The sequence below is a fragment of the Rhopilema esculentum genome, chromosome 11, assembly GCF_057945365.1.
Source record: "Rhopilema esculentum isolate cy_ngs chromosome 11, ASM5794536v1, whole genome shotgun sequence".
Lineage (NCBI taxonomy): Eukaryota > Metazoa > Cnidaria > Scyphozoa > Rhizostomeae > Rhizostomatidae > Rhopilema > Rhopilema esculentum.
Window position 1 is genome coordinate 12,893,114 of NC_142825.1, and position 13,428 is coordinate 12,906,541.

The window sequence follows — 13,428 nt, forward strand, 5'->3', positions numbered from 1 at the left end:
CTGCTAGTAACTTTGAAGAGAAGACGGTGTAAAACAGAAAAGATGTGAAAGGTAGATCTTCAATTGAATGTTGTTTTGTTATATTTGTATCGATAAAGGCGGAGGTTTGGCTCTATACGTGTGAAAAAAGGACAGGAAAAAGTAAGAAAATAACCGTAAAATATCATTATTAAACTATTTGAATGCAAGCTTGATGATCCTTAACATTGTCAGCTTCATCAAAAGTTCATCTTCTTTTGTTCCATGACCATCAAACTTGGGCGCATTATATAAGGAGGGGAGATTCCGTTTAAGGCTAGATAGAAAATTGTAACAATCAGAACCCTATCAATGATGAACACAATAAGTAATTCACGAAATATGCTTATCTCTGCAAAGATAAGAATTTTGTAAAGGAAGTTTTCCTTTATATTTCGTTAACTAAGCAAACAGTTGAAGAGGCTATTTTGCAAACAGATTTCGTTAAAACTAGTTTACCTCTTAAATTTTTGCCCGTATCTTCATTTAAAGAGATAAGGACTTGTAAATATGTATTTAGCTGTTGTCAATCAAATTTTGTACGTATAATAAGAGGCAGTTGATTAAGGGATATATTACAGCTTTGTAAATATAGCTAAAGGTTTAAAATCATTATCAACGGTATTATAAAACACCCTTAACTAAATGACATATTGCAGCTTTGTAAATATAGCTATAGGTTCAAAATCATTAGCAACGGCTTTATAAAATACCATTAACTAAAGGACATATTACAGCTTTGTAAACATACCTTTAACTTTGATAACAGGGATCTAAAGTAAAATATATCGTTCAGTCCGCCATTTATTCATTCTGTTCTTTTTAAAGGAAAGCTTTGATTTTATATTTAGGTTTGCTTCTGAACATTCCGTTGTTTAGCCATTTTCAAGATTGCATCACAAATATAGTCTTTAATAACAGATAAGTGTTGCAGTACCCTCAATGCTTGAAAACCTCATATCTATCTCCAGATATGTAACTTCAAGAGACCTGGTAACTTGAAATATTCAGATTATTATCCAATTGTGTATTTGCAATTTATTATATATTCGGCTCGGAGAAAATTCTTTATATTAAGACAAAAATTTAGCATTAAAACGTAAAGATCTTGCTTTAAATGCATTTTTTAATTGCGTCAGCTATTTTTCAACAAATGTTTTAAAAAGATGGTTTTTTAAGCAACTAACCAACAACTGGGTGTAAGGATATCTTGATGGTTAGCGCAAAGAAGACCAAGGGTGTAAGATTTTGAGTTATTGCTATGATTAAACTTTTATTTGAATGAAGAGAATCGCCATCTCTCAGTATTTCCAATCACGTCAATAATTCCAGTCACGACCTGGACATGATAAGCAAAGTACCCTAAAAACGACCGTCGGAGCTAGGTAGGTTTTTGCAAACAAATACATTGGACTTGCTACAAGTGACTCTTTTTCAAATGAGTATTTAAACGAGAATGGCACGAGAGCAAATCATGGTTTAAGAGAATATGTCAGTAAAGTGAAAATGCAAAAAACGAGGGTGGCATCAAGCACGTCAATACACTGAAGATTTTTCCAATAGCTGCAGCTAATATTGAGACATTGATATAAGAAAACAGCAATTGAAAATCTAGAAGAAAAGATTGATTCATCATATTCGAACATATCGTAATATCTACTTCTGCTAATAGCAAGAAAATAAATTTCCTCAAGAGTTTTGTTTGAAAAGCTGGAACATAATAAACTAATTCTGAAGTAACTCTTTGCTGAAGATATCACTCACAGCAACCTGTATACACAAATTTCCTGTTTTCTTGGGTTCTTTGTTATTTTTGCCCGCTTTTACTATTGTCAACGCCCTCTAAGAGTCGGCGAACTACGCAAAGAAAAGGGCAAACAAAAATGGGTATAAAAATACGTACAAAAAGTGTTTCTTTCACTTGGCAGTTTGTAGTCAAGATAATTTTCTAAAGATGGCAGCTCTTTCTTGGCTTGTACTCAGCCTTTGTGCTGCTGCAGCATTTTGCAGTGAGCCCATGGAAAGTAAGTATTATCCTCAATTATTTGGCAACTTATTAGTTTATCACTGCTGATTTTCAAAAATAATTTTTCAGATGATTTTCATTGTAAGCTAAGAATCATCCTTCTCTGAAACCCAAGACATACTTGAGGTGCAGACTAGTTGAAAATATATTTAGCAATATTATCCAAGACTCAAGACTTTAGCCGAAAACTATAGCCGCGGATCGGATCAGGTTTTGTGTTCTTTTGTTTTGTGTCAACGTGCATTCCAATCTGAAAAGATCCACGGATCGAAAGAGCAACACGATCTGATCCGATCCGCGGATCATTTTCCGGAGTGGGTTTTCAGCTTAATAAAGATATATAAATACTGATTACCATTTTTTGCTTAAGAATTGCAAATTTTACAATCCACTGACAAGACGAATCAAAATTCAAATGAATACTTTTACACAAAATAAACTTATTTTAGATCAGTTCAAAAACTTTCATTATGAAAAGATTTTTTTAAAACACTTTGCTATTTAGTTGACAACAGAATTTTCTGTTCAGTCTTTTAAGAACCTATTGAATGTTCGTTTAATAGTAGAATTTAAAAATTGCACATTTTCTTGTCAAATTCTGATCTGTAAACCAAATTACTAATTTTTTACATTTAGGAACCTTTTAAGATTTAGTATCTTAAATAAAGGTCATTAGATTTGCTTCTCTCGTTTTTCCAGATTCAGGCATGTTTGAAGGTGACATGATCCTTACTGAGGAACAGAAGCAAGATTTCCTATACGGTTCTCCCAACTACCAGATTCCACTTGCAGCCACAAAGACAAACTTATGGCCTACCACGATTCCATACAGTATGGAATCTTCAATTGGTATGTTGTGCACCTTGTTTCAAATTCTTTTGTCTTTATCGATTGCTTTCATTCTTTAATGATGACAGTTTCATAATACTTATAACATGAAAACAATAATGTCTTATATACTTTGTAACTTTGAAAATAGCCAATGTCCTTGTAGCAATTTTGTTTTGGATAAATATGGATTTAATTGATAATTGTAACTATGTTTTTCCCATTTCATAGCTTCGTCGTCAACGGCTATGTCAGCAATCAACGCAGCAATTGCCGACTACCAGAGGCTAACCTGTTTGAGGTTCGTGAGAAGAACCAATGAACCTGGCTATCTCCACTTTTACAAGGGAGGAGGGTAAGAGTGGATTTTTCATGATTTTGTTTTAAATTCGACAGCCTAAAGCACATCTCAAATCTTTCCTCCTATGATACCTGCCCGATAATTCAATTGTAATCACTTCAGTCGACACCAGTCACTACAGTCAACAACAATCACTTCAATCGACACCAATCACTTCAGTCAACACCAATCACTTCAATCGACACAAATCTCTTCAGTCAACACCAATCACTTCAATCGACACAAATCACTTCGAAAAAAGCAAACATTTAGTAAACTAAAGCTTTTCGTCTGACACTCTTCAGAGTTTAAAACGTCAGAACATAGATCGAAAACTCTACGCTAAGAAATATTTATACCCAGTTGTGGATCGAAATAAGCCAATCAGAAACAGAGCACATGACTGTAAAGGTTGACCAATCAGTGCTGCTTGGCTATAGAATGTTACCAGTGGAGTCCTAAGGTGAAAACGAACTCCTTTTGTCTACTCAGTAGCGGTTTTTTCGTGCTTATGTAGATAGATTCTAAAACTGCTAGGTGGAACGACGATCGGGCTTTACCAATAATCCGAAACATGTCGCCATTATAGTTTTTTGCACAATCTGGGTTTTCTAGCAAATGCTGCCCGATAGCAGAATCGCAGGTTTTAGTTGTAATTTTAGATTTGCAAGACCGAGGTGGCTGTTCTCTTTGGGGATGGGTTGTGTTTCTAATATTAGATGGAACATGTTGCTTTACCCTATCCTCCAATCTTTGGGTGGTGCGTCCTACGTAGCCAGAATCACACTGGCACGTAAATTCATAAACAACAGAACTTTTTTGTGGCAGGAACGCAGTCCTTTTGAATGGACGGAAAGGCCTTTTTCGTACTATAAACAACACGTGGGTTGACCGCGAAGAAACAATTTGATATGGCCTGTTTTATTTGGCTTTCAAAACGTAGGGAGCTGTTACCGATCCAGGGTAGTTTTAGATAGACAGGGCACTTTTGAGGACCAAATTTTACGTCAGCCGAGAAATTTTCTATCTTCTCCTTAATGTAAACTGAAATAACATCTTCTGGATAGCCGTTCTCCAGAAAAATCTTAGTTAGTTTTTCAAGTTCCGAGTCGAGTTTAGACTTGGAACAAATCATCAGTGCCCTATGTGTAAGCGTTTTGATGAGGCTGATTTTTCTTTGTTTTGGGCAAAACGAACTCCATCGAGTGCATAACCCCGAAAATGTGGGTTTACGGTATATACTAGTGAGAAATCCAGTGTCAGATTTTTCAACCAAAACATCCAGAAATGGCATGGAGTTATTTTCTTCCTTTTAAAATGTAAAATGTAGGGCTGTGTGAAGGCCATTAAGGCGTTTTTGGAAAGTATCAAACTCAGCCTCTGTTTTGAAAATAGTATATGTGTCATCCACATACCGAAAATAGACACCTGGCTTTTGGTCGCTGTCAAACAAACGCTCTTCATGAAAGCCAACAAAGATATTGGCCAAGGCAGGTCCCAGAGGGCTACCCATAGCGACACCATCCTTTTGTTGGTACATTTCATTGTTAAAGCTGAATTCAACTGAACGTGTTGCAGTTTCCATCAGTTCAATGAATACTTCCTCTGGGAATGGTGGGCTATTAAGCTCGCTCCGGTACAAAGCGTCGGCACATATTTTGATGGTCTCACTCAAAGGGACATTTGTGAAAAGACTGCTAATGTCAAAAGAACACATGAAAAAGATGTTTCGTTTTCGATGTTCAAGTTTTGCATGAACTCAGCGAACGTAAAAGAGTCCTTGATACAATGTTTTGAATATTTTGAAGAACAGGGTCCAAAACTTCAGAAAGCCACTTAGCCAGTTCGTGTTGTGCTGAGCCAATCATAGACAAAATGGGTCTAAGTGGAACATTCGGCTTGTGTATTTTAGGGAGGCCATACATTTGTGGACGTTGTGAACCTGTGGGTCTTATCCTATCATAAACTTTGTTGGTCAACACTTTTGAGTTAACCAGCTCCAAAAGGCGTTTTTGAAGTTTCCGCTCTAGCTTGGCCGTTTTATCCTGTGTTTCGACGTCACCCAATTTTTCGAACTTTTCTTTGTCGAGGAGAATATTCTCCATTTTTTGGATGTAGTCCTTTTTGTTCAAAATTACCACTCCAGACCCTTTATCAGGTTTTGTAATAAAGATGTCATTGTTAGCCCGTAGAGATTTAAGTGCTTGAAAATGTTCTCTATGCAAAAGAAAATCCGAGTGGTCGATGGGAGAGCCGCTGTAAGCGTACGCCAAATCGCTTAGTCGTGCTCGTAATTTGTTAAATTCCAAAGCATCAGAAATATCGTGTCTGGCAAGTTGAGCGTGTAAAATTTCGAATTCAGCAAAAAGTTCCTCTCTGTTTATTCGTTGTGGTGGGATACAAAACTCAAGACCATTACCTAAGACAAATGTTTCGGTTTCAGAGAGAGAATAGTCCGACAAATTAGAAATATGTTTTTTTGAATCGCTCATCAAGCCGCCAAAACGTTTCCTAACTAGCATGCCAATGTTCCTATCATGATTTTCTGTAGTCTGTTTTAGCTTCCGCTGGTCAATTTCAGAAAGGTAGCGACAAAGTCGAAAATTGTCAAAGAATGTGAGAAACGGACGCGTTTTAGACCATTGGCGTGTATATAAACGTTTTAGATTCAGAATATTAGTTTTAGTTTTCTGAATTTCATCTTGTAGAAAAGCGCGCTCAATGGTTGGGCTGTGTCTACGTTTATATACACGCATCTATCTTCTTCACGCATCTTCCCTGCAATAGATAGAGAAGAAGAAGAGGTTATAATAGTTATACTGGCAAAAGGATGCTAAATACACGGTAAGTGATGTATATTTGCAAGTAAAACTGCGCATATGAATATATTGTCTCTTACGTAGATGCTCTTCGCCTGTTGGCTACTACCGCAGAGCAAACAGAATTTCATTGGCTTCTGGATGTTGGCACAAAGGCATCGTTATGCATGAGATTGCACACAGTTTAGGGTTTTACCACGAGCAAAGCAGGCCAGACAGAGATAATTACGTCACTATCCTTTGGAACAACATTGCCAGAGGTATGAATTTCCCAAACATCTGGTCTATCTTACATAAAATAATTGTCCAGTCTTAACTAAACTCCTTGTTAAGGGGGCTATCATTTAAAGGCAATCTGTCTCGTTGTGGATTTGTTAACGAGAACAATAGCTGGAACAATAGCCTAAACACGATTCCAGCGCTCCGCCATATTTTTTACAATGCGATAAATTAAAGGGGGACTGGAAACAATAAAAATCCCTTTGTTCTTATAACCAATCAACGTCGTGACAGATTGCCTTTAATAATTCTTGTGGTATTTGGTGGAAAAAGTAACAGATACACATGCTTGAAAGTCTTCCAGAAGCTTGGTTTCTATTAAAAGGTACATTCGTATCACACCTATTATCGGCTGGATCTGCTGAACCGATTCTATCACTTTTCTAATTGGAACAAAGCTTTGTGAATATGCCCTATAAGATGTTAATCGCTTTCCGGTGATAATTTGATACTTCATAGTATAAAATTCAACATTATAGATAAAAGATAAACTTTTCGTTTTTCCACTCCTATTACTAATAATTTCAATCTTGGCAAGGAATGGAATACAACTTTAGAAAGCAGTCATCCTCCAACATTGACAGCATGAACGTTCCGTATGACTACGAAAGTGTTATGCACTATGGTAAAACTGCATTTGGATCTGGCAAGATGACCATTCAGACCAAAGATGCCTCCAAGCAAAATGTGATTGGTAACAGACGAGGATTCAGTCAGTACGATGTCAAACAGATGAATCTCCTCTACTGCTCAGGTCTGATATCTTTATTTTCTATCAATCATACGCAAGTAATATTTCTTAAAAGGGCATTTGAAAAATCTACAAAGTCCGACGGAAACGTCGTCTGTTTGCTAGAGGATTGTAAAATCATTTATTGGTCTCAAATCTCTTTGGGGAACGCACTTTTCCGCAGTCGTTCTTGAACAGCATCTTTGACTTGCAAGGAGATAAACAATGCGGCATTATAATTCCAAGAATAGCCTACATTGGATCTCTCTTCCTAAAAAGTGTTTGTATCCATTTTCCTAAATCCGATTTCAATTCCGTACATGGGTATTCCCGGTATCGCTCCGAGATGTGTCGCACCAAAATCGACATAACTTCTCCTTCAGAATGCCTCTTAGTATCAGTTATGTTTAAATTAATGATACTGACACGCCACTCTCCTGGTCAAGCAAATTCTTATATCAAAATACAAATATCTTAATTACCTGAGAAAGCTCAATAATTTTCCTTAATGATCTAGGTATCACTTTAACGTTTTAGGTGGAGGAGGTGCTACCACTCAAGCACCAGCAAGTACACAAGCCCCAGCAACTACATCAAGCAGTGGTATGTCTAATATCTATTAGTGAACTTTCTAGATCATCTCTATTTTCAGTCGATGGAGCGGTTAATAGGCGTTATTTTTTTCATGAAAATATAAAATTTTGCTCCTCAAATTCGGCAAAAACAAGGAACTTGACTTTGTTATCCAGTTATTGGTAGCTATTATTGGTCGATAAATTTTGGAAAATTTGTTTCATTGTGAAAAACTTCATTCATTTTAAGTTAATAGAAGAGCCAACTGTCAAGTGCTTGAAAGGTTATTAGAAGAAATTATTTGTAGAATTATCATTTTTATCTCTCAGTAGAAGAGTGGAAAAACGACCTAGAATGTTTGAAATGATTTCTAGGAGATTTGTACTTGAATAAAGTAACGAGGTTCAAGACTACGTAATTTGACTCGGATTTTTCTTCAAATTTCACCAAATGGTTCTTACCTGTCATTTGCTTTTTTAGTTTCAAGTGAACAAATGAAGTTTTGATTTTTTAGGCTGCAAGGACAAGTACATCAGTAATTGTCCAGGATGGGGACGGGCTGGATATTGCACCAATGACCGATACAAATCATGGATGGCAAGGAACTGCAAGAAGACATGTGGTCTTTGTGGTAATTAAGCATCTAATGGAATCTGAGCGTAATAAATGAATATTCACAAAGATCTGTGTCGATAAACATTAATAAACTAGCTTTCAAATCATAAAGAAGTAATCATCGAATAGATTTTTAAATAGATCACAAATTTCCGGCTAGATCCTTCCTAGAAATGGTTGAGATACATATAATTCTATCTTTGTACCGTAAAAGCGAACCAACATTGTGATCATAACTTGTCGCAGGACCTTTAAAGACTCATTGCTAACAATGGGCCTTTGCGAGCGTGGCGACGATCCAAACAATGGCAGTAAACTTCTACGGATTAACCAAAATTGATTTTAGAATGTCTGAAAATGCATTATGGGATGCTTGCGTAGCGCAATGGCTCACTGTTAGCAATGAGTCTTTAAGTTTTCATCATTAATTTATTGTCCGCTTTCTACCAGCAATCAAAAACCTGCTTCTATTTCTTTTAGGAACTGCAACTACCGCTGCTCCTACCCAGCCACCAACAACCGCTGCATGTAAGCTAAATTCGCTATACTGCAAAAAGTAGTAATTCAATCTAAATTCAATTCCTAATTGTCTGCGTAAACATGGTTTTGATAAATATACATAGATATATACATAAACAGCTACTAACCGTGGATAATAACATAAACATCTAAGACTAAATCGAATAACATGCCAATGTTTTGAATAAACATTTCTTGAGTGAATCTTTAATTCTAAAATTATAGCTTGCAGTGACAAGTACACTGGTTGTGTAAAATGGAAACAGTCTGGATATTGTACGGACAGCAGATACAAAAGATTTATGGAGATGAACTGCAAGAAAAGTTGCAACAAATGCCCAGGTTCATAACTTGCCTTATAATCTAGTTTGGTTTATATTGTCAAAGTATGTCGGTCTATGTGAGTTCTCAAATGCACTTGCTCAACCGTAATGCAAAGTGAAAGCTGTCTTTAAAAATGTTATTTGTTTCGTATGCAGTACGATGTTAGACCGGTTTTGAAAATATAGTCGCAAAGCATTCCGGTTGTGCAAGAGCCTTTAAATTATTAACAAAGCCAAGTATTTCTAGTCAGCTATGACCTTTTTCTGCATGGGTTAAAGAAACAAGTTTATTGCAAGCGATAGTTTTTTGTATGGTTTTGAATATTTGCTGCTATTTTTGTGATTATGGTCTTTTTTGGAATTCATTTGTTGCTATAAATCACTTTCTTGTTATAAATTTAAAATGTCAAAGTTAAAGATAAAGATTTAAAATTTCTTTTTTGTGGTGTTTTTCAAAGTGAATGTACATTAAATAACTGCACAAATTAGACAGATATGAAGTTTTAAGAGTTCCTGGTCGTAACAAATTACTATCTTTTCTGCATTAGGAAAAAATTAAAGCATTTTCTCTTAGAAGACTACAGCTTTAGTACTTTTGTAAAACCTTTTAAATCTATTTTGCACAATTTGATCGCCGGTTTTTATATCTATAAACCTCCTTGATCTTTCCTATTACAAGGTGCCACCACAGCACCACCCACAACTGCAAGCACAGCGCCCCCAACAACTGCTCCAGGTAATCTAGTTTTCATCGAACCTTTTTATCAATTTTTATAAAACGATGCGTTCGTTATAAAGGATTTACACAAAAGAGGTTGGTAACAAGAGTCTTTATTCTTAAAGGCAGTCTGCCCCTTCGTGATGCTCAGGGAAATTACGCTATTGTGGTTCTTCATTCTCATTGTTTATTTGTGCATTGAATCGACGATGCATGAATATCGTGGCCATGAAAAGAGGTTCTGAGAACCATGGGGGACATACTGCCTTTAAGGCTTTTTCTAGTGTCAGTCTTGTTTTTGTCTTGTTTTTCTAGTGTCAGTCAAGCTAGTAAGTGTCTACAATTTCTCTGACAATAAGCAAAATTTGAAAAACACTTCCTGTGATAGGAAATCGTGCTCGTAGTCGACTAAAAAGATATTTTGTATGAGAAGGAGACTATGCTTTCAAATATAGAGTAACAGCTGAAAATTAGCCAAGTTTTCTTTTAATGACGAAGTGTTAAGGCGACGTAATGATGACAAAGTGACGAAGTTTAATGACAAATTTCGTGTTAAAGCGTGCAAAGACAAGTACAGCAACTGTGGTTCATGGGAGAGAGCTGGATATTGTACAAATGATAGATACAAGGCATGGATGGGCAGAAACTGCATGAAAACGTGTGGAAAATGCGGTGGTAACTAAACATTTTCTGATTTCAAAGTTATCTTTTTGATGTATTCAGATTCATTGGAATATTACACTTTTGTATATTGAATCGGAATTTTGCATCATATAAACTTTGGAAAATATGCATCGCTAGCTCAACAGCCAAACAACCATCTGACACAAAGAAAATATTTTCAGCTGTAAGGGAAGACATATGCTAAAATGAATTAATATGCTTTATTAAAGACATCAGTAATGGACTTCTTGAAATTGGAAATGATAAATGTATTCTCAGTTCTTTCTCTAATGAAATTAAAAAGTGTGAAATTTTATCCTATCTTTATCAGAACAAAAAAATTGCAAAGATGATCACTTCCTGTTAGAAACTGGGGCTGTTCTTTTATGAAAATATTCTTCATAAACTAGGTTCTCATCAGTTCTGTTTAAATTGGAGCTATTGGCACTACGGAGCTGCAGATTTCAAAGCAACCTTTCCTTATTAGAGATGGCGATTTTAAAGCAACCTTTCCTTCTTAGAGTATTTTGATTAACTTAATACAATTCCTTCATGCCATTTTCTTGTTCTTATTAGAATATTAGAAATAAAACCCAACTGCCAATTCCTTTCAGGTGGATCAGCTACAACAGCTGCACCAACTCAAGGACCAACTCAAGGACCAACTCAAGGACCAACTCAAGGACCAACTCAAGGACCAACTCAAGGTATGATTGGATAGCTTTTTAAATTGTGCGTTGCCATTGTTGATAGACCATCACATGAATTAAACAATATTCTTTCATATATTGAATAACTATATTTAATAACTTCAACTAAATGACAAATAATTCTAACGCGTTTTAAACGACGTACAGAAAAAGAGGTGTTGAACAAGAATCTGCTTAAAAAATGCCATATGTTTCTAAGCCATATTATTGGATCACTTTCTTAGTAAGAGACTGAGAAAATCGAAGTAGATATCAACAGCAATTTGAAATCTTATATGAAACTTTTTAAACTAAATTCTTAATTTATGGCACTCTGTATGTATTTTATAGAAAACGTTCTTTTACCCTCTTAAGTGAAAAAGGCCCTGAAAAACCTAACGAAGCTCAGATGAAATATGAAGTTTTTTTGTCATTTTAAACCCCAAAGGATCTTGTGGTAAACCAGAAGTAGCACAGAGCAGAGTGATTGCTGGCATTAATGCAAACAGAGGATCATGGCCTTGGCAAATCCTCATGTTATACAATGGAAGGACAATGTGTGGTGGATCCATAATTGCTCCACAATGGGTGGTAACTGCGGCTCATTGTGTATCTGGCCGGGAGTCCAGTGCACGCTACTTCAAAGTCAGGTAAACAAAATGAAAGCGTTTAATAGGATTGGTACTGATATTAGAAAGCAGGATGTCAAAGGTTTCTTGCTAAAGTTATATAATTAACAACCCTAACTTAAATATTAAGTCTTTGTCTAATATCATAGTCTATAGACTATACTATAGACTATCAAGATTTTAGAATAATATGTGCGGGTATTAGACATCTGAGAATCAATAACTCGATTTCTGGTCACCTTGGAAAAATCGAGCAGTTTGCTAAATTATTTATTTATATATTCGGTAGAGTTGGAGAGCATATTACGTCAACAACAAGCGATGGACAACACACCGATATGCAGGTTGAAAGAATCATTTCCCACCCAAGCTACTCAAGAAGCACAATCAATAACGATATTGCATTGATGAAACTCTCCTCGCCAATTCAGTTTGGAAAATACGTGAAGCCAGTCTGTTTGCCTGGACAAGACCAGAATGTCCCTGTTGGAACCGATTGTTTCATCACAGGTATGATTCATTTATTGACCTCTTAAGTTCAGTGAGAAACTGAATGATAACATTATCTGGCGCTTAACGATAATACGAAGAGGAGCTATAATAAAAAGTCTGGTTACCACTCCAGCAAAGCTCCGTTGTTGAACTGTTCATAACCCTTACTCTGACAGAACTTTTTCTTATGATGACGAACCAATTGCAATATATCATCTACTCTATGTAGTTGATTTTGTTATGAGTCTTTTCTCTAAGGATGGGGAAAAATACAGCATCCTGGCAACATGCACCACACTTTGCAGCAAGGAAAAATGCCTGTTGTTTCCAATCAAGCATGCACCAATCTCAACACAAAGAACTTGGGACTTGGGGTACGTTTGATTATTCGTAGTACCACTCTATCTTTATGATATTACGCGTAATTTTTTTTGGAGATAAAGTTTTATATATCAGCGCTTAAACTAAGTTACTAGTGGCATACAATTGAGATCTCTATGATTCGTCTTATTCACAGATCACTGATAAGATGGTTTGTGCTGGTCACGGAGGAACAACTCGTGTAAGTGGATGCCATGGTGACAGCGGTGGACCATTTGTTTGCCAAACTGGAGCCAGTGGCTCTTGGGTTCTCCATGGAGCAGTCAGCTGGGGATCTGGACGCTGTGATGCAACACAAGGCTATACTGTCTTTGCAAGAGTTGCCAAATTCAGGAGCTGGATCGATCAACAGATGTCAACATATTAATGGACTAAAATAATATATTTATTCAATCATCTTTTTTCGCATTACAACTCGCTTATGAGCATGATTAACTCTGGTTCATTGCTTATCTTTGTCTCTGGCCATGATTGACTTCAGGACATATATTATCACTTTCTGTTTGACTCTTAGGTTAAATCTTACCATTTGTTTTTATAACTACACTTCTTTCAAATTTTCATTGATTATTAATGAATATAGATAGAAATGATATTTTGTCAGCTAGAAAGTTTTCTTGCTCTTTAAAAATTTCAAACAATAATCATTTTACGAAGGAGTATAAGCTTCAAAATCTTTCATCATCTTTAAAAATTGACAGCATAAACTATATCTATATAAGTGTTATGCCTTTCGGAAAACTGCATTTGGTTAAGAAAAAAATTACAATTCGGTCCAAAGACGCT

The 13,428-nt window shown here is 36.0% G+C and overlaps 1 protein-coding gene across 2 annotated transcripts; it reads left to right on the plus strand.

The window, feature by feature from the left end:
* The first annotated feature begins 1,883 nt into the window (after positions 1–1,883).
* Positions 1,884–13,077, plus strand: LOC135693666 (uncharacterized). Of its 2 annotated transcripts, none has more exons than XM_065212197.2 (16): positions 1,884–2,042; positions 2,744–2,893; positions 3,104–3,227; positions 6,116–6,291; positions 6,849–7,064; positions 7,578–7,643; positions 8,128–8,244; positions 8,709–8,756; positions 8,973–9,089; positions 9,750–9,806; positions 10,347–10,463; positions 11,066–11,158; positions 11,589–11,790; positions 12,059–12,279; positions 12,520–12,635; positions 12,779–13,077. In XM_065212197.2, the coding sequence occupies exons 1-16, from the start codon at positions 1,973–1,975 to the stop codon at positions 13,007–13,009; spliced, it is 2,121 nt and encodes a 706-aa protein (XP_065068269.1). In that variant the 5' UTR covers positions 1,884–1,972; the 3' UTR covers positions 13,010–13,077. The 2 variants fall into 2 exon arrangements, with proteins under 2 accessions (XP_065068269.1, XP_088967183.1); XM_089111057.1 differs by having other exon boundaries at positions 11,066–11,143; positions 11,586–11,790.
* The last annotated feature ends 351 nt before the right edge of the window (positions 13,078–13,428 follow it).

Bases quoted from the DNA above. Each gene is read 5' to 3' on its own strand.
- LOC135693666 (XM_065212197.2), top strand. From the start codon at position 1,973: ATGGCAGCTCTTTCTTGGCTTGTACTCAGCCTTTGTGCTGCTGCAGCA. The intron at 8,245-8,708 runs GTAATTAAGCAT...TATTTCTTTTAG, and splicing joins GAAGACATGTGGTCTTTGTG to GAACTGCAACTACCGCTGCT. The intron at 9,090-9,749 runs GTTCATAACTTG...TCCTATTACAAG, and splicing joins AAGTTGCAACAAATGCCCAG to GTGCCACCACAGCACCACCC.